The sequence below is a fragment of the Triticum urartu genome, chromosome 3 (assembly GCF_003073215.2).
Source record: "Triticum urartu cultivar G1812 chromosome 3, Tu2.1, whole genome shotgun sequence".
Lineage (NCBI taxonomy): Eukaryota > Viridiplantae > Streptophyta > Magnoliopsida > Poales > Poaceae > Triticum > Triticum urartu.
In genome coordinates this window covers 694,982,711-695,003,540 of record NC_053024.1, presented here as the reverse complement: position 1 = coordinate 695,003,540, position 20,830 = coordinate 694,982,711, and the positions used below count along the sequence as shown (strand labels likewise).

The 20,830-nt window shown below is 46.1% G+C and overlaps 1 protein-coding gene and 1 pseudogene across 1 annotated transcript; one reads left to right on the top strand and one right to left on the bottom strand.

Annotated features, from left to right (window-relative positions):
• Positions 1 to 3,183: 3,183 nt before the first annotated feature.
• LOC125549239 overlaps positions 3,184 to 20,830 on the bottom strand; it is a 32,123-nt pseudogene continuing 14,476 nt past the window's right edge.
• LOC125549240 lies at positions 3,814 to 7,019 on the top strand. Its single transcript, XM_048712700.1, has 7 exons — positions 3,814 to 4,024; positions 4,138 to 4,206; positions 4,491 to 5,219; positions 5,343 to 5,507; positions 5,607 to 5,726; positions 5,843 to 6,065; positions 6,189 to 7,019. The coding sequence occupies exons 4-7, from the start codon at positions 5,382 to 5,384 to the stop codon at positions 6,401 to 6,403; spliced, it is 684 nt and encodes a 227-aa protein (XP_048568657.1). The 5' UTR covers positions 3,814 to 4,024; positions 4,138 to 4,206; positions 4,491 to 5,219; positions 5,343 to 5,381; the 3' UTR covers positions 6,404 to 7,019.

Genomic DNA, 20,830 nt, shown 5'->3' with positions numbered 1-20,830 from the left:
TTAAACCATACATTGAAACTATGTAAAACATTTCAATGCGAAAACAGATGCGATCATAATCGCAACCAAGGTAACAATTGATCCAACGGCATAATGATACCAAGCCTCGGTATGAATGGCATATTTTCTAATCTTTCTAATCTTCAAGCGCATTGCATCCATCTTGATCTTGTGATCATCGACGACATCCGCAACATGCAACTCCAATATCATCTTCTCCTCCTCAATTTTTTTTATTTTTTCCTTCAATAAATTGTTTTCTTCTTCAACTAAATTTAACCTCTCGACAATAGGGTCGGTTGGCATTTCCGATTCACATACATCCTACATAAATAAAATCTATGTCACGTTGGTCGGCATAATTTTCATAAACAATAAATGAACCAATAGTTATAAAGATAATATATATACCACATCCGAATCATAGACAGGACGAGGGCCGACGGGGGCGGATACCAAAACCATCGCACTATATAAGCTGCAATAATAAAAGTAAGAAAATAATAGAAGTATCTATGTAAACATACAAGTAAGAATATTTTTCCTTTTAGAAAAAAGATAAGAACAAGAGGCTCACCACGGTGGTGCCGGCGATGAGCTCGGCGCGGGTGATCGATGGCGGTGAAGATGGGGACGGGGCGTGACGGACCGCTAAACCTAGACAAATATTGTGGGAAATGGAGTTTGGAGGTCGAGCTTGGAGAGGAGAAAGCTTAAGTAGTGTGGCTCGGGCATTCCATCGAACACCGTGTGTGCATAGGAGGTGAGCTAGAGCACCACCAAGCCCTCTCCCCCTCGGCCAGAAAAAAACAGAGCAGTGTGCTCTGCTCTTACGCGAGGGGTTATATATAGGCACTTCATTGGTCCCGGTGCATACATAGTTCTCATCTAACAACATATAGCTCTCCAGAGCATCTAATTAATTAAACCATACATTGAAACTATGTAAAACATTTCAATGCGAAAACAGATGCGATCATAATCGCAACCAAGGTAACAATTGATCCAACGGCATAATGATACCAAGCCTCGGTATGAATGGCATATTTTCTAATCTTTCTAATCTTCAAGCGCATTGCATCCATCTTGATCTTGTGATCATCGACGACATCCGCAACATGCAACTCCAATATCATCTTCTCCTCCTCAATTTTTTTTATTTTTTCCTTCAATAAATTGTTTTCTTCTTCAACTAAATTTAACCTCTCGACAATAGGGTCGGTTGGCATTTCCGATTCACATACATCCTACATAAATAAAATCTATGTCAAGTTGGTCGGCATAATTTTCATAAACAATAAATGAACCAATAGTTATAAAGATAATATATATACCACATCCGAATCATAGACAGGACGAGGGCCGACGGGGGCGGATACCAAAACCATCGCACTATATAAGCTGCAATAATAAAAGTAAGAAAATAATAGAAGTATCTATGTAAACATACAAGTAAGAATATTTTTCCTTTTAGAAAAAAGATAAGAACAAGAGGCTCACCACGGTGGTGCCGGCGATGAGCTCGGCGCGGGTGATCGATGGCGGTGAAGATGGGGACGGGGCGTGACGGACCGGCTAAACCTAGACAAATATTGTGGGAAATGGAGTTTGGAGGTCGAGCTTGGAGAGGAGAAAGCTTAAGTAGTGTGGCTCGGGCATTCCATCGAACACCGTGTGTGCATAGGAGGTGAGCTAGAGCACCACCAAGCCCTCTCCCCCTCGGCCAGAAAAAAACAGAGCAGTGTGCTCTGCTCTTACGCGAGGGGTTATATATAGGCACTTCATTGGTCCCGGTTCGTCCCACCAACCGGGACCAGAAGGTCCAGATGAACCGGGACCAATGGCCCACATGGCCCGGCCGGCCCCCTGGGCTCACGAACCGGGAAAAATGCCCCCAACTGTCCCGGTTCGGGACTGAACCGGGACTAATGGGCTGACCTGGCCTGGACCAAAGCCCTATTTTCTACTAGTGGCAAAGTTGTTTTTCTTTGTCGTATGCTATTATTCCGGTTGGCGGAAAATATGGAGTTTTGCCGTCTGCCCGACTAAATGCTGACAACAAAGAATTCTTTGCCGACTTTGACTTTGTCGTCAGCTGCTGACGGCAAAATCTTTGCCGTCTGTTTTTAGGTTTTTGCCATCTGTAATCCACAGACGGCAAATTAACAGATTCTTGTAGTGCCGGAGGCCGGACGGCAAAGTCGGCGGTGGACGGGCCGGTGGACGTCGTCACGGTCCGACGGTGGCGGCTGGGCAGCGGTGGTCGGCGTCGGGCGATCGATCGAGTTACGGAAGCAACGACGCAGCTGGACAGGTGGAGCGGCGCAGTGCTTGATGACTCAGTCAGCGGGCGCTCGGATGGCGACAGTGGACGATGCAATGCGATGCAGCGCGGGCCGGGTAGCAGGCGACGCTGGGTAGATGCAGCGCGGGGTAGCGGGTCACGCGGTGGGTGGCAGGCGGAAGCTGGCGGGTGGCGCAGCGGATCGGGGGCGCGGGTGGCGGCTGGAGTTAGCGGCTGCAGCGGATCGGGAAAAAGGTGCAGCGCAATACGTAGCAAAGTAAAAGAAGCAAGCAAGCATAGAGGTCAATGGATTTTGACGTAGAAAAGCAAAGCAACTAGCTTGGTCGATACACGCACGCACTACTCGCTGGCTAGATCGATCGGATGGGATCGGCGGGTGAGCCGCTAACAGGAGGGAGAGGCAGCGGCGGCAAGGGAGGCCGCGGCTGTGGGGGAGCAGCGGCCGGCGCGGGCAGCGCGCGAACGGCGGCGGCGACCGGCACGGGAGGCGGGGGGGGGGGGGGGGGGGGGGGGGGGGGGGTGGCGGCGGTGATGTACAAAGGTGGGCCACGGATCTCAACTATACAAGGATTAGGAGGCGGACACAATACACAATATGCACATAACACATATACTCAACGAAATGGTCTTGTCTAGATATGTATGCATTTGTGTAAATAGAAGCAGGAAAAACAGATTATAAGATCGAATTTATAGGGAAACTGTTTCAGCCGCACACAATTCAAATCCAATAACTTTGTTGACAGACCCCTAAAACGTACTTATAGGAAATATGAAGACGTTTTTGAGGGAACTACTGAAGATGCTTTAATAGGATATTGAACGTGGATGTTGTCATCTACGATGAGGTTTCCATGATATGTCATATTCATCTCCGTTCAAGGTTCTTGAATGTGGATGTCGTCATCTCCGACGAACCTGCTCCAGAACCAGTGTCCCTTCCAGACGAGTACCATCTCCTCCATGGGCACGTTCTTGGTCTCCGGAAGGAACAACGCGATGAAGGCGGTCATGATCACAACCCAACCGGCGAAGAAGTAGAAGAGTCCGAACTTCATGTGGCAGAGCATAGTGAGGAAGGCCTGTGCAATGATGGAGGTGAAGAGCATATTCACCGACACGTTGATGCTCTGTCCTGCCGATCGAACCTCCAAAGGGAAGATCTCGCTCGGCACCAGCCATCCCAGCGCCCCCCATGACCACACGAAGACCGCCACATACACAAAGATGAAGAGGACGACCGCCGCCCCATATCCCTTGGGCATCTCCCGAAAATATAAAATAGAGCATGTGCACCCCGGCCCGCCTATCTGGGTTGTCCATATACATCGGGATAAGTGTCATCCACTGCCGTAAGATAGACATGGCACGGTTACATCCAGTTGTTTAGTAGTACCATTGCCCGTGATACACCTACTACATAGCATAGGGTACTGTTCAGCTAGAGAAAAGGACAGACCACTGTCGGACTCTAGGGGAGGCGGCCCGTGATTCCAGCTATCTGTGTCCCCACTCGTACCTCCAGGAGCATGAGCAGGGCGCGAGGGAGGGGGATGTAAGGAAGGTAGAGCATGAACTGAAGCCAAATCCTTGCGGGAGGCAGGAGTGGCTGGTGCAAGAGGAGGCGTCGGGAGGGGCGGGCCGCCGGAGAAATCCAGCGCTGGGCCGCCGGAGACCATGGGGTCTCGCGCCGCCCCCCATTGATCGGATCTACCCTAGGTAAATATGTTATTTCAGCTATGCGCATAGATTACTTAGCAGGCAGGGATGTTTTTTTGGCATTGGGCACATATCAGGATGAAGATTTTTTCATGGATCTCGTTGTTCTGCAGGCCAGATCAGGGTCGGTTTTGGGGCAACAATAGGCGTCAGGTGTTCGTTAGTAATCAGCCATTATGCAGGTAAGATGGCATGTAATCTTTTTTTGAATCTCAGTCTGTTGCTACTGGGAAAGGGTACGGGGATGCAAATTGATTCGCACATTATGCCTGGATTGGATGGAACAGGTGCTAGTGTCTGTTGCTTTTGCAATTATAGGAGTGTCAAGGTTTTGTAGTTAGCATTTTTTGTTACAGGGGGATACGCCAAGGATGTTTGTTGGATAACAGCAGTACTTGGGAAACCACAAGTTTTTGTTTACCCGTATAGTAGAGTTATACATTAACCCGAGGCTCTGAATGTGCAGAACTATAGCAGGCTCAACAAACTGCCCACAATAGTTGAAGAGGACGAATAAGACAGGGGCGACGCAAATAATGGCCCTACATTCAGATGTTCAGTCCAGAAGGTTTACTCTGTTATATCATAGTTTGACCAGCAGAAACGAGACATAGTTAACTCTATGGGTTGGGGTGGCACTCTATCCATTCCTCTGATCAACAAATTAAGCGTCAGGCATATGGTTTGGCTTCTAGGGATGGTGGATGAGGTCAGACAAGCCATTATTTTCGGACCGAGTAGGGTTTTTAAGTTCAATGAGAGTGATGTTGAGAAGGTATGCGGAATCCCGACAGCGGGAACAGATGTCATGGACAAAACTCTTGACAGAAGTGAGACTGTATATGCATACTTGTGTGGTCGTTTGGGGATAGAGAACAAAGATATAAGAAGCTTGAAGAGCATACAGTCGATACTGTCACGTGACTATAAGGGGAAGATGTCACAAACAGAGGTGGCTGCATTCAAAACTGCATACGTCGTATTCATGATGACACATGTATTCGCACCAACAGCCAAGAACGACTACTTCTACACTGACTATTGGCCCGCACTGGTCGACCCGGATAGCTTGGATAAGTTCAATTGGGGAAGTTATATTGTCGAAGTACTATGTGCAGCAGCCGTTAAGATGAAACAAGATATTCATAGGAAAGCCACGGTGTCGAACATAACAGGATGTCTACTTTTCCTACAGGTTAGGCCGTTTCAAATACCTCATTACTTCATCAGCACACAGCTAATGTTGTGATATATGCAACTGATAAACGGCGAGTTCTTTAACACCTATGTTGTTGTTTTGTTTTGGCATGTTCACCAGGTGTTCTATCTAGACAGCATTTAGTTGGGCGATTTAAGCATGAAACATGATGTCTTCCCCAGAATAAAAGTTTTCACCGCGGATAAAATTAGAGCTATGATCAATGCAGACAAAAGGCCGGTGGATTCAACAAAGAACGGAGATGTCATGTTCGACATCTCAGAAGTAAGTCTCCACCCAGACCAGTTTAGTATCCAGATTAGCATTGCAACTTCGTAGATACAGCATACTCATCAATTTTTTCTACTTTTTTTTGTTTCGCAGCCACGTGATGCTGCTAGTTCAGCATATTCCAGGGCAGATGTCGAAGATATAGCTCAACAACAGGAGGATGCTTGGGCATGTGCAACAAATATTTGTGATGCTATGGGATTGACGCATCAGGTGAAATTACTGACCGCAACGTTGTTTCACATGATACGCGTGCGATGTCAGAGAGTCAATCCTTTCTAGTTGATGACATACATTTTTCTGAAACCACACGACTGATCTGTGTGCAGGCTAAACTTAACCTGTATAAAGAGCTCAAAGCACACCAGGAGAGCATCATGAAGCAGGTTGAAGTTATGAATACAAGTTTTTATGGGAAGATTTATAGGATGTTGAACGATAACATCGGCCCACGTAATAAGGGTGTAATGCATACATCCGGGCCGACGATAATAAATAGGGACAACAATGCCATGATATCGTCAATAGTGGAAGCTATTACGGCTTATGATGGTAAGTGTTAGGACATATCAGGCGCGTAGTTTTTTTTCTTTGTTGAATTGCATTACATCTGTATGTGTAGTTGTGTGTAAACCTCGACCGTTGTCGACATAAGTTGTATATGTTGGATCACAGATGTGAGCAGCCCAGAAAAGAGGACCACGGACGCTTGCATTCAGCATGCGCAAAATAAACGCCCTCGTGTGGATCTCGATGCACCAAGCAACACAGTAGCATCACAACATGTTGGGGGCGGAGGTCTAATTCTGAGCTGGATGTCGATCTCAACGTGGCCGACCTACTGGCTAGTACGACTGAGGGTAACACAATGGATGTTAGGAATCGTGTAACCACAGTCTGCTGGGACAATGAGCCGAGTTTTGATTTAGGTTTGGATTTCACACCATCACCCAAGGTGGGCAAGAATACGTCCGTCGGTAGCAGATTTCAAGACGGTGGTTATGATTTATGCAGAGTTATGTCGGACGGGGACGCCGCCGACATTAGTAATGGATCACAAGGTGCTACATCATCTTGCGTATCGTGGCGGAATGATGGCATCGCGGGTGGGAGTATTGATGGCCAAGGACCAAATCAGTCATCACACACACCCGGCACATGTCCTTTGGACAATTTGGGCACACCTGCAAGTTCAGTATCTGGCTCTATTCCTCACTACTGGTACCTCAGTGAGCAGACAAGGTCGTCCTCACCTACATCCGTTGATAAGATTATTCAGGACTACTTTGTGTTTGAAAAGGACACAAGGTTTATGGACATTATTAACCTCAACGCAAAGACTCTGGATTTCGACGTCAGCAACTCGCCTGTGGTCAAAAAGAGAACTGTGTCACACACAAACATGACGGCAGAGCCATGCATCACTGCTCTGGCAAATCATGACAAAAAGGTCATAGATGATTTTTTTTTCTGCCTCGCAGCAAGTATGGAAGAATCGCATGCAGAGAAATGGTAAGACATAAGTGTTCTTGCCAACTTTAAAAGTTTTTTTTAGAGTACACGATTGATGGGAGATGTTCTCGCATCATATGTCAAGTAATTTGTTAGCAATACCTCGTGTTTACATCATATTTCATGAATGCCGACTTAAGCTTTTGTCCTCTTTTTTTACTGTACAGCGTGTGGATAATGCACCATACACCAAGTTACATAGAGGTGACCGCAGACCAGCTGAAGAGTTCCTTCTACGGTAAGGTAGATGTAGGTCATGACATTTTTAGCCTTATGATTTGGAGACTTAAATAGATAGACGACAGAGGTGTCCAAGGCCGGAATATGTCCAGATTAAAACATTACATGGAGGCTGACCTCATGGTAACATGTCGCAACATTTTTTGGTAGTCTTAATTAAAGGAATGAGGTGTGAAACACCTTTTTTAAATAAAAAAAGTTTTTCAGTCCGGCAAGTGTATTTTCTGCCTGTGAGATTCTTACATTTTGTATCTTAATCCCTATGGAAGATGCGTGTAATGGCAGGAGATATTCCATGTCAGCATAAATCCATTCGGGGTCAGTTCATTGGAGATCATATCACCTATGATATACCGAATTGTGTGCTGGTATGCAGAACGTATACTTGTTGATCTGCAAGCAAACAATTGTTTTCCGTTCGAACGTACAGATGAGTAATTTTTGGTTCAACGGACTTTTAATTGCTATGCAAATTATGTTTCTGGCCTACGTCAGCTTCGCTTGGGTATGTTACGCAATACATACAGTTAAAAAGAAGGTGTTCATCTATGACCCGACACTATCATTGGAGAATGGCGGAGCAATCAAACAGTTACATATGCGAAACTGCAACCTGTTGAAGAATGCTATGACCGAGTTTGCAAAAACATTCTTTGAATCATGGGAATTCGGGTTCGGCGATTTAGAACCGGCGTTTATACTCCCTAAACGTCAAGTGTCTGAAAGGTAATCAATGAAATGTAATGGTTTCTCTTGCTTTAAGGACGGTAATTACACGTCAAAAAGAATGGATTCAGCATGTGGTAACTAGAACCAAAATACATCTAGTTACATCCATTCTGGTCACAAGTGTTTCCGGTCGGGAGAAGAAATTATTTATATATGAATAAGCTATACCCGTTGAATGCTCTGTGATTGCAGAAAATCATCGTTTTCTATGCATCATCATTGCATGCACCTATCTGGTTTTTATACCATGAACTTCTGCAGGAACATCATCGACGACCAAGACATAGATAATATTCATGTGGTAAGTATGCTGATTTAGATTTTTTTTCAGACCAAAAAAACATAGGGTAGGATTTCACAGGTTCAAAATTCATGAATCTTTTTTCCTACTATATGTATACTGTCTTTGATCATGTTTTCACAATCATATCCAGGACGACGACAGTTCTATTGCATCATATTACCTTTACGACATACTGCATCTCAAGGAGAACAATGCAAAGAGGCCACGTCAGTTCATCGAGTCTATCGATGAATGATACAATTTAGAGTCTCACGCGAACGTAAGGGCAAATGTCTATTAGGGGGCACATGTTGCACAAACCCGTATATGCTTGGGACCCAAGTGATTGTATGATATTGCACTAGAATGGCTATTTGGACCTTTTTATTTATGTTGTCAAACCACTGAATGGTTTCAAAGGTTAGTATGAGATACGGTACTCAGAGATGGCCAAATATATAAGTGGTTTGCTATGGACGTCAAGACATGAAGGACTAGTTGCATGGTTCTTATTTATGTTTGAATATGTGAACGTTGTTGGTTGTAATCAACAACACACAATTACGTTTTTATAGATTTATAAAATCAGAGTCAAATCGGTATCATGTACCTGGCACGTCTACATTACATGTGTGGCACATGCGCAACAGTCTCTAAGTGGGCTTTGTACCTGGCACATATTTGGGTTCGCATTGCGATCACGTCCATGCAGAGTGTTCTACAATCACGTGTCGTGTACCATGCACGAGTGATCCGGATGCCATGTACAAGGTACAAGAAGAGTAATCAAGGTGCCATGTACAAGGTACAAGAAGCGTAGGCACGGACGGGGCTCAACTGCGAAACGGTACGTGCCAAGCACAAGATGCGCGGGCACATGTGACAGGCACATGATGCATATTACGACAATATGGATGGAAGGGTTATGGGCCATATACTAGTGTTCAACCTAGCATAAGTGCCGTTATCATGTAGGGATGATTTTTGACGTCGTAGTCCAAATCACAACTTCCATTAATGTTAGTGCGCGTGCAGTATCCAACCAAAACAGATACCGGTGGGAAATTAATTCTTAGCAAAGCATATCAGATCGCTACTGGTAAAAAGTATGCAAACTGATCGGAGTTATAGTCAACGGATAAGCATAGGTGGAAATGTCACACGGTTTCATGACACACATAAAGGGATACGAGTTCTAGATTAATAAGGTTCCCAATAGAACGAGCATTGAAATGCTCCACGATTATACGAGGTAGCATAGAGGGACTATTAGTTTGCCCTGAACAGACACTAGCACGTCATGGGTGTTTTAAGATAGGTTGCACACCCGGACGGTCATGGACGCAGACCCGGCACGTTTGTGAAACGTGATGACCACAAGATCATCTTCCTTCATTTCGAGATTTACGACATACTTCCGAAAACCTCCTTGGATGACAAGCCTGCCATCTTTAGATTTCTGGAACGATGTCGTTACATGACCTCCCACATCATCATGCAGAACGATGACCCCTGAATTATCCAAGACACCCGCATTGCTCTCGATGATGTCAACGGCTTTCTTCGGGATACTCTGCGGCATGCAAACAACAATAACACGTTGTGAACAACAATAACAGGTTATGAGCGATCAGCAATGAGATGACCTTGAATTATGAATCAACAAGTGTATATAGCAGGATAACAGGTCTATTTCCACTAACCATGTAGCCGTCTTTAACATCAACTCCATTCATCTTGTGCACAAAAATTCAACATACGTCGTCCAACACGCCGAATGCGCATCTGATCATCTTTTTCATATCTGAATATTCAAACCGAGGTACACCCCTGGTGTACACGCAACTGTCGACGAGCTCACGCTTCATGAGTGACAGGCCATTCAAAGCTAGGCAAAACATCAAACATATAAGATTGCTCACATTTTCTTAATGAAGGTAAAATGCTCCATAAAATGATACATATCACATATTTTGCGGATTCGGCGCGGTAACCTTACCAAGATAAGGGAGCGGTGTCTGCCTCATGCCATCCCTCTCGACATCCACAAAAAACCTTCCATTGCCTCGAGGAAGACAGATATACACCATGTCGCCAGGCCGCACTACATACTCATCAAGGAACCTATGCCAGCCACCCCCATGAATCCGGGTCCTCTTATCCCCATGATCAAGGAGTACTTCGTACTCCGGTAGTTCTCTGGTTACAAAGAATGTCTTGCACATGGCCTTATTCTCTCTAGCAGCAATAGACCGCAGATGCTTAATACATGCCGGGATCACACGCCTGTTGCAGCACGGGACAAACTGCAAAAAAATGTGGACAAAATATGCCAAAGTGTCAATCGTATCGTGGAACATATGCAAGGACAAATCTCGCTAAACAACGACATGATGGTTCCGTCTTACAGCTTCAACCCAATAGAAGGTTGTCATTTGAACTGAAATGTGGCAGGGCGGTCCTTCGAGATCTCCACACACAGCAGGCGGGGTTTTTGCAATGCGGGCAAACCATGTCCTGCGTGTTAAGTATTGAGAAAGTAAGCAAATATACAGGAAATAGTTCTGAAAAACATGTTCAAATGGCTGCTATGAATAATAACAGATGTTTATAATACTATAACAGATTTTTCATAAACGTACATAGGTGCTTTCGAACGTTCCGCTCGCGTCAGTTTATATGTATGAGTGCATGATCAAGGTTACCGAATTTTGCAATAAGCATACAGTGAGAGAAATAAAAAAAATGTCAGTTGCTTGAAACTTAATCTTGGATGTAGCACCGCATATCTTTTGGATTAAACTATTATTTTGCGCAGATGAATGTTTTATTGAAAGCATCCTCATTTTTTAATGATACAAACAAATTAAAACATGTCCATAATACGCTGAATCCGGGAATTCAATTACAAAGCCGAGCCACACCCTTATTTGCAACAATGATCTTTCGATTGTATAAAAAAAATCGTGTCATGACTGTATTATTAAAGTACAAATAGTTGAGTACACCGAAATATGATCAGTCGGACACCATGGTTGAAAACTTGTATGGCATTTTCTGCCGAAATGCGACATTCATCAGAAATACATCTGCTTCTGGGGGAAAAGATAGTATCATGCATAAGTTTTATGAAATGGTGCAGGCCGAATAAGCGCCGCACCGGATCCTAAATCCAATGCTCTACACCAATGCCCATCACACTCGAACCATATATTTCCTTCCTCGCATGTACTAATATATCTAAGGTTGAGAAACAATCACATAGACACAGAAACTACCGGATATTGAGGGGGAAGATAGTGATTGGATTTGGTGTAGGGAGGCATAAAAATGAATCTTTCTTACTCAGAGGAGACTATCAGATCTAGCGGAGGCACAAGGAGGACGACGCATACCTGGGATCCGGGCAGGACGAGGTACTCGCACTCCATCCGCCAGTTATGATTCAGACTCCTTCCGGCTCCCGTCAATGGATAAGGACGAGTTATTTGGGGGATATGGAGGCGGACGCTCGCGTTCTTGGGGGAATAGGAGCGGGCTCAGACGCGCGGGGGTGTTCCGGATCCTTCCGTCCAAGATTCTTGAGCGCACGCGATTCCTACTGCAGTTTTTTGCATGACATCAGGGACCATCGTGGACGGGGCCACTCGTCATACTGTTGTGTGTATTTAGGTGTTGTGTGTATAGGAAACGCCCCATTAATACACATAAAACGGCAGTGTATGCCACGTATAGAGCAACTATCCCTTAATTGGAGACGTCATTGAATATTTACCGAGTAATAAATATATTATTCACATACAAAAAACGACAACAGTAACTCTCTTAAAACTGATTCCACGCATTGGTGTATGAAGAAACGTGGCTACATAAATTCACGTCCCCTGCAAATAAAAAAAAGCTATATTAATGGAATTTTTACTTAATACACATCTAATCATCTATACACCTGCTGACAGAGTACATTGTCTCCAAGCATCGCCCTCATCGCCTCCCGCGCTCCGATCCGGCAGCGCACCCCTTGATCGCGACCCATGTAGCATTGCCGGAGGTGCTCCTTGGCTAGACCCCCTGGGTGCCGCCACGCAGCACGGGTGGAGCCGCATGCTCACCGGTGTGTTGTTGGTTTCCGTGTAAAGTGAAGGTTGAACGCGGACATGCGTGGACACTATAAGGGTGCATTCGCAGGAGTTTTGAAGGCCACCATCTGAAGCTATAAGTCTAGTTGCTCGTAGTAGTTCCATAGATGTTTTGTTCTATTCTAATGCTCCATTATCTAGGGAAGATTGACGAATGAGCAAACTCGAGAGGAGGATGAACGTTCTAATGAACAACGTACCAACAAACCATCAATGCCACAACACCTTAGTTAGGAAGATAATACTTTCACAAAAAGAATTCTTTGACCTGGTTATTTTTTGTTTTTTTTTTTGAATCCATTGTTTCTTTCCCGAAAAGTAATTACTTTGTTTCATCAACAATACCGCATTAATAAGAGGTGACAACTAAATTAGTTAAGATATGAAAGTTGGACCAATGTTTTTTCGGATGTAGGAAAGAGTTGATTTCTGAAAGTTTGGAGTGGAGTGAAGAAATAAACCAATAGATAAAAAAACTATGGGAAGGGGGTGGGAGGTGGAGAAATTAAGACCGGACGAAAATAAAACCGGAGTACCATGACGGTTTCGGTTTTGAATTAGGGTAATCAATAACAATTATTATCTACCATACATAATAATGAAGATGTGTTGGTGTTGAAATATGTATTCTAAATATATGAACATCATTGATTCAGTCACGCTAGTAGAAAAAGGGCTTTCGTACGGGACTGGCTAGCTCATTAGTCCCGGTTCTTCCATGAACCGGGACCAATGGATGCATTTGTTCCGGTTCGTGAGCCAGGGGGCCGGCTGGGGCCTTGTGAGCATTGGTCCCTCTTCATATGGACGCATTTGTCCCGGTTCTAGGCACGAACCGGGACCAATGGGTCTCGCTCCTGGCCCACAACCATTGGTCCCGGTTCTTGGCTCGAACAACCATTGATGCGAATCTGGGCGCTGGTCTCTAGCTAAGGCCTTACTAGCATTTAGGACGTCCGGCATCTGGTTCGATCGGTTGGAACAACATACCATGACCAATAGAAACAATAGATGAGGCTAGTTGCAGAGACTCGACATTATTCATAATACAAGAAAAAACGTTACAACCCATAACTGACCCCAAGCGCGCAGGATGCCTGAATACACCTAACATGCAACTGAGTCAAGGCATAAGACAGACATTAAAACATAACGATACAAGGCAATTTAGAAGCCGGTCACACATGACCATTGATACACCCTACATAACGTTAGATTAAATAACGAAACACAAGTTTAACATGAAACAACATTGATGCGATGGAGATACGACGCCGGACATGCTATCAGGCGATCCGCTGTGCGGACACCCCCCCCCCCCCATCATTTTCTTTATTAACTCCACTCAATATAGCACGAATCAGTTCCGCGTGCTCTTTGTCCGGAGTCTACAATGATGAATACACTTCATGGTAAACCATACTTGTCTTCCGCAGGGTCATACGTGGCCAACCCTCGAGATACAAGGATATCCAACAACACATTATAATGTTAGTTGCATGTTACATTTCGTTTTCCGGGTCTTTAATTTGTTTCTAGACATTTCAACGAGAAAAATACCTAACAATGACATGATTGAAGCTGGTGCCCGTGCAAATCCATGAGAACGGTAAACCCTCGTCGCTGCATGATGAACCATTGGAATTAATCCATTAGCATTTTGTAAATATAGTATGAATCATATGCATCACAAATCAAATCGATAAATACCCAGTGTCGAGGAAGTCTCGTAGCAAATTGCACATGTCCGTAACGAGCGTTTCAGGGGGAGGCTATTTTTCGAATGAAACAGAATACAAACATAAGACGTCTTTTGCGAACATATATCTCATCTAGTATGGAACAACGATTAAGTAAATATAGACGACGGGAGATATTCAACATATGCGCTATAGATCAAGGTATGCATATATTGTTTGCAGGAAGTGAAGTGTAATACGGTTGAAATCCGGAGCAATAGGCCTGCACGTACTCAAATGCGTGAGAAAATGAATTTTGCCAAACAAAAAAGATGAGTCCATTGATAACAGTGAAATCACGCTCACCTGCAACTGAACACGGTGATTGTAGGGGTGTTCGAGTTCACGTCTGGACGCCCGCTAACATCCACATAGTTGCCAACACTAGTCGAGATTCAACGAAGCGTTTGTGATTATATGATTTTATCACAATAAATATGCTCAAGTGGCTTTTTGTTATTAATGTTCCGTGTTTGTTGGTTCATATACATGTGTAACATTGTAAAAAATCGAGACGTACGGTATGTTCATGATGCGATTGTCTCCGCCGTGCCCAGCTAACCTATGGAAATCAATAGAACAGCAAGGTTACGCAGACAACAAATTTGAGAAAAAGGACATATGAATATTTCACCACGTACCAATAGGTGCAAACGATCCTGCCGGTGCCATCATCCAGGACAAATCGATACGAGTTTCCAGTGGCAGATGGAGTGATCAGACGTCCCACCAAGGTGACCTATCAAGGTTAAAAACTTGGGTATTAGAATTTTTTTTGGCGTGCCAATGGATGATTCGAAAATGGGAACGGTGGAATTATAGTTGACGGGCGATATCCATTGTTAACAGGACAATTGCCATCATTTGTGCATAAAGATGCGTCGCCTAACAGCTTGACGGTGACTGGCAGGAGCATGTCATCACGTGCGAGCTGAATAATATGAACGATCCGATTATATCACAGCAAACACAAAAACGCATGTGCATCATGGTGAGTTGGAATTACAATCATGTCTTACAGGCCATCGCCGTGAGCGTCCGGGCTGGGAGCTTGCGTGGCCTTGAGAGGCACCCGCAGGACGAGAGCTAAAGGAGTTGCTCCCAGATCCTACGTCCTGGCCTTGCGTGCTGCCCCGCGGTCCGGACGACGAGCGACGAGGTGCCGACATGTCCCACAAACTATGAAAGTGCTGCGGTGGCTGAGTGCGATGCGATGCGTAATGATGTACAAATGCAATGGTCGCCCACATCCATTTAAGGAGTTTCAGAGATGGTAGTGCAGACACGGGGGGCTCACGGGTGCATGCATGCATTGGCAGGTGGATTGCAATGTTATTTTGTTGTTTACTGCTTGGTGGGAGGTGCCAGCGGCGCCACAAACATGCATTGGCCGGCGGCGGGGCACTGTTCTCTCGTGATGAGCAGCGCGCTCAGGGCCGCGCAAGCCGAGACAAGGCGCGGAGCGCGATGTGGCAGCGAGGTCCGGCGTCACAGTGCCGTGCTGCATACCACCTCTTTTTCAGAGACGTCAGTAGCAAAAAACGCCAAGAGTATATGAAGCACCCGCTGTGGGATGTGGGATAGAAACACGATTGTTACTGTATTGAGATCATATCTAACGGACGCATAATATCAGTGACACGCCCAAAAATTCGCAAGTTTAACGCCCACGGAGTTAGAAATAACAACAAGACGGACGTTGCATAATAGAGCAAGCTGTAAAAAGTGTTCAGCGTGCTGGAAGCAACTGGACCCGAAGCTGTATTTTTTTTGGGCGTGAGCTCCAGCGCGCTGAAACTTACTACGGACGTTGAAAAAATGCACTGTGCGTCCATGGTTACCATCGGCCTCCTCACGTGCGCGCCAGCCCGCCATCCTCCTTGCGTGCGCGTGCCAGCCTGCCAGCCTCATCGCGTGCGTTCACCAACCCGCCAGCCAGCCACAGCCAGGACAGCAGCGTGCGTGGGGAGGAGCGCGGCCACAGGCGGCGGGACGCGGGCGCAGCGGGTCGAGCGGGGGCGGCGGGTCGAGGCGAGCAGGGGCGGCGGGGTGAGCAGACCACGACCATGGCGGGACGAGCAGGCCGTGGCCACGGCCAAGGGCGGCGCGGGCATGGCGAGCAGGCCGCGGCCACGGGTGGCGGGACGCGGGCGCGTCCACGGCCACGGCGGCAGCAGGCCGACCATCCTACGGCTACGGCTACGGGCGGTGGGGCGCGGGCGCGGCCATGGCCACGGTAGGGCTAGCAGGGGAGGAGCACGACCACAGACATGATGGCTACGGGCCATGCCATGACGGCTGCGGGGCACGCCCACGGCGCCGAGCAGGCCACAGGGCGGCAGCGCGTTGCCATGACGACCGCGGCGAGCATGGCACGGGCGTGTGAGATTAGTTTTGGGCGTCTGCTGGAGATGTAGCTCGGCAGTATACTTTTTGGGCGTCTGCTGGAGATGTCCGGCATTCCGGTGCGCTAAAACGCTATTTTGGCGATGTAAATTTTTTTAGTAAGCGGCTCCGTATGGTGTCTGTTGGAAATGCTCTATTACGAATAGCTTCCGTATAATCATACGATTTGATCCTCGTATTATATGCGATATAATCATGGTCACGCAAACAAATAATTTTTATTGAGTTGTAGCATTTGCACCATTCACGGACACAAAACCAACCCGCTCATAATTCGAACAAACAACAAGTACGCAGGGGATGTGTTGGAATACGCCGAAGAATCTATACAGACCTAGGGACTTGGCGTTGCTGGAATCATTGCAGGGTGAACCACGGGTGGTAGCTCGCACAGATGCACTTTGATTTTCTATGACAGCGTGAGTGAAGGGTGCGTACACAATCCACAGATGATCCATCCGCTGTGTAATACGTGCATACAAAGGTGACGTTACGGATGCCAAACTTTTCAGAAGCCAGCACGCGGACGGGGTAAAGTAGATTTCAGGAGTAAAAAAGATCATGCGGCGTGTGGGTCGAAGCCGAAGCATTTGGCCCGCTGGTTCGTACGTGTGCGCCAAATTTAAACCATATAAATATTTAATCATTATTTTTATTCTACAGCAACGCCACATGGATGTGCATACGTCGTGCGGGGCGTTGCATCAACGTCGGCAGCCCACGGTAAAATACAAGGGGGTAAAACTAGGCTTTATCGACATGATAGAAAGATTCTCACCCGTGAGACAAGATACCATTTTTGCAAAAGGAAAAGAAATACCATGCATGTCCGCGGAGCGCACAACCCATATGCAATCATACACAACCAAGCATGCTATATATATATATCCACACACACCACGCAGATAGAGGTACTCATCCAGAATCGCACCATTTGATCGGCTTCTAGCTATGTCGTCAAGTTCGTCCGCTAGGTGGACGAACACAGGCGCTCCGTTGCCTCTGATCACATGTCCGTTCTATGGAAGAACACAGGTGGAATTGATCGTCTCGACGAGGCCTGAGACCGAAGGGCAGCGATTCTAAATGCCCATACTATACGGTAAACATGTACATCCACCCTGATCCGTGAGTGGTCTCAATCTTGAAAGTGCTCACACATTTTAGATAAGATGCTATAAACATTCAGTTTGTTGATGCATATGTGGTTCCATACTTATTTATACCTTGACAGAATAGTATTTTCGTTGTGATTCTGCAGGGGAGACCGGATGGATGTGGTTTCTTCAAGTCCGAGAAGGTCTATCTCCGTGCATTCCTGATCCGCAACGCGGATGCATGCATGGCGGGCCGCGGCATTGGCCAGGGTGCAGCGGTGACGCCGCAAATGGACAACCAGCGTGAAGCTGAAGCCGCACGAGCAATGGTGGAGCTCAACCGTCAAATAAGAGAAATAGAGGGGAGCTTGCAGGTCATCAAGATGATATGTTGCTGCATACTACTGGCCGTTGCAGTGTTAGTGTTCGTCAAATAAGAAGATCGAATGCACCATTACATTTTCGGTCTGACGATCGTTATGGGGTGGGTCCATTTGGTGTGCCTGTGTAGCGTTGTATCAGGGTTCGTTGTTAGTGTGTGCAAATAAAGCGCGGTACATCAACGCCTATGATCATGTAGTTCACATGTGACGAGGTGCAGATACATTCTTGCTATGATGTCGTTTTTATTAATATGTATATTTTGAATGGTGTCGTTAATTCCATATTTATATAAATACATGACGATCAATTTATAGTTGTTATGTATTTTGAACGGATGGTCGGATCGCAGCCGATTATGATGTGAGTATAAATTAAATGTTATGCCGACTTTAGACAAGTCGGTCTGGACACTAACAATGTTCACCCAGTTTCCTAACCCGATACATATAACCCGCAAAGATGAGGATCACAGTAAATGCCATCAACCCACCCTCCCACTCCCCCCCCCCCCCCCCACACACACACAGCACACTCACGGAGGCATGCAAAACCTCGTTGGTGAATAACCGCGGCACCGAGATGTTTATATGGTGTCCGAGGGATGAAGGATACGGATCTGATGCAATTATATGGGGTGTGGTGCGCGTTGAAATAACCACCCCCCCCCCCCGGTTCGGTCGATGCCGATTATATCTGTGCAAAGTCAATTATGCGGGCAGCCATCACGTTGGGCCACATTCTACTTCCGAAAGGTCACCCATACCCTCTTCTGCACCAAGAAACACGGGGGCAGGTTTTCCCCTTTGTCGGGTTTATGATTACTATGATGGGTGGTGATTCTTCTAACATTCATGTTCTAGTATTCCGTAACCCGGCTACATCAGCCCTATGAGTAAGGCGTCTCTTGTCCACTTGGGTTCGTTGATAGGACCAACCGGTCGCTACGTGTTACCGGTGACTTGGTTGCGAGTCAACAATATATTCACAACTAAGGGGCGAGCGGTGGGGGTGGGGTGCGTGTGGGAGGGGTGGTGGTGGTGGTTATGCGATTAGCAGTGGACCGTTCCAAACAATGAGGGAGGGTTTTCCTGATGAATGCGTTAGTGCGTGACGTGATGGGCACTTCATTACCACAATCGAGTCCCTATGTCGGAATAATCAATGACAGCTTTGAGTGTATCTGGCACAGGTCTCCGATAAAGGGCGGCATCAAAATTTTGTCTCGAAACATTTTGGATTTTCATGTTGTATCATGTTTGAACCATGCATCCGGAAAAGACGAACGACGCAACAATTCAACTCATATTACACAAAAAAATCATATAAATAATTACAACTGAATTTTGGTTTTAAAACATAGACCCTCAAAAAAAATCATGTCGTGTGCGGAGTATTTTTTCTATATCATGATGAAAATGATGCTTATTTAAACAATCACAAACTAACCAAAAACTACAGTCACTATGCATGTATGACAAAACACACGTGCGGCGTACGTAAAAAAACATGCGATGGATGAATAATGAGTAGGTAATGACATTACGTGAATAGCACCAACTTCGCTACTGATGCGATCAAGCTCAAAAAAATCTGCCATACCCTATATGTACTAATACGTACTGTGCTACACGGTATAGCACATCGATGACCACAAGCTGCATACATGGGAATTGTACAAGACATCGTTTGCAGACCCATGCATCGTGCACGATCCAGGTCGGGTTATTAATTCTAGCAGTATGGCTAATTGATTGCGCATGCCGAATCACCCTGTGCACACAAGCTCCAAGGTACAAGCCAGGTTAGAAGGGTCCGGATGCAATACTGATTGTCTATATGCTAATTAGGAATACGATGACGATTGACGGCATGTTGTACTACTTGTACTACGCACTAATCATAGATGAGTGAGGCATGGTCACCATGGCAATGGAGGGCTATATATGACTGCCTTGGCCATGCACAGCACAGGGTGGAGAATCGGTGCGTCCAACAGCCACATGCAAAAGGGCGTTTTTTCAACCTTTGGCAGGCAACCATAGACATCTGGTGACTGCTGGCTACGCAGCTTGCCCCTCCGACATCGCCAGTTCACGAGCACGTACAAAGAGACAAAAACAGTCAAAAGAAAACACCAGGCAGTGAGACTCTACGTTGGAGAAACTGCATCCTGACGTGAACAGTGACTTGACCATAGAGCTATAGGGTAGCTATAGAAGTCTAAGGGTCCGGCCCAATTTGAAAACTATATTTTCCTTTAGGGCTGCTAGTCAGTCAGCTTATACATTGGCAACCCCCCACCCCCCGCAAGCCTGCATCCATTCCATCCTTTTGAGCTCTACTGGAGCACCTCGCGGTGAGTGGAGAGAGATGCAGTCTCAATCGGTTGCATCGCCGAACGAGAGCTTCCAGTCAAACGCATCCACTAGATAGACACAGCAAGCCCCTGCGATGAGCAACCCCATGGTTGAGTCGGCTTACCACTATGATCCGACGAAGATCGAAACCAACTTCAGCAGCGCGAACATCAAGCTTCTTCGCCGTGTGATCGCCAAAATGCTGTCGTACCAGATGGCCCTGATCAGGTCCATAGGGTTTGACGGCGTTCTTGAGATACCGGAGTGTGACAAGCTAGATCAACGCTTCTCGGCCTTCCTGGTGAGTCTGGTGCATGTCGCTGACAAGGTCATCGTCGACGGGCATTCGAACTCAGCGCCGATAGATGCGAGCTCTTTCAGCAAGATTGTGGGGGTGCCAATGGGAGATATCATCATACATCCATGCATGG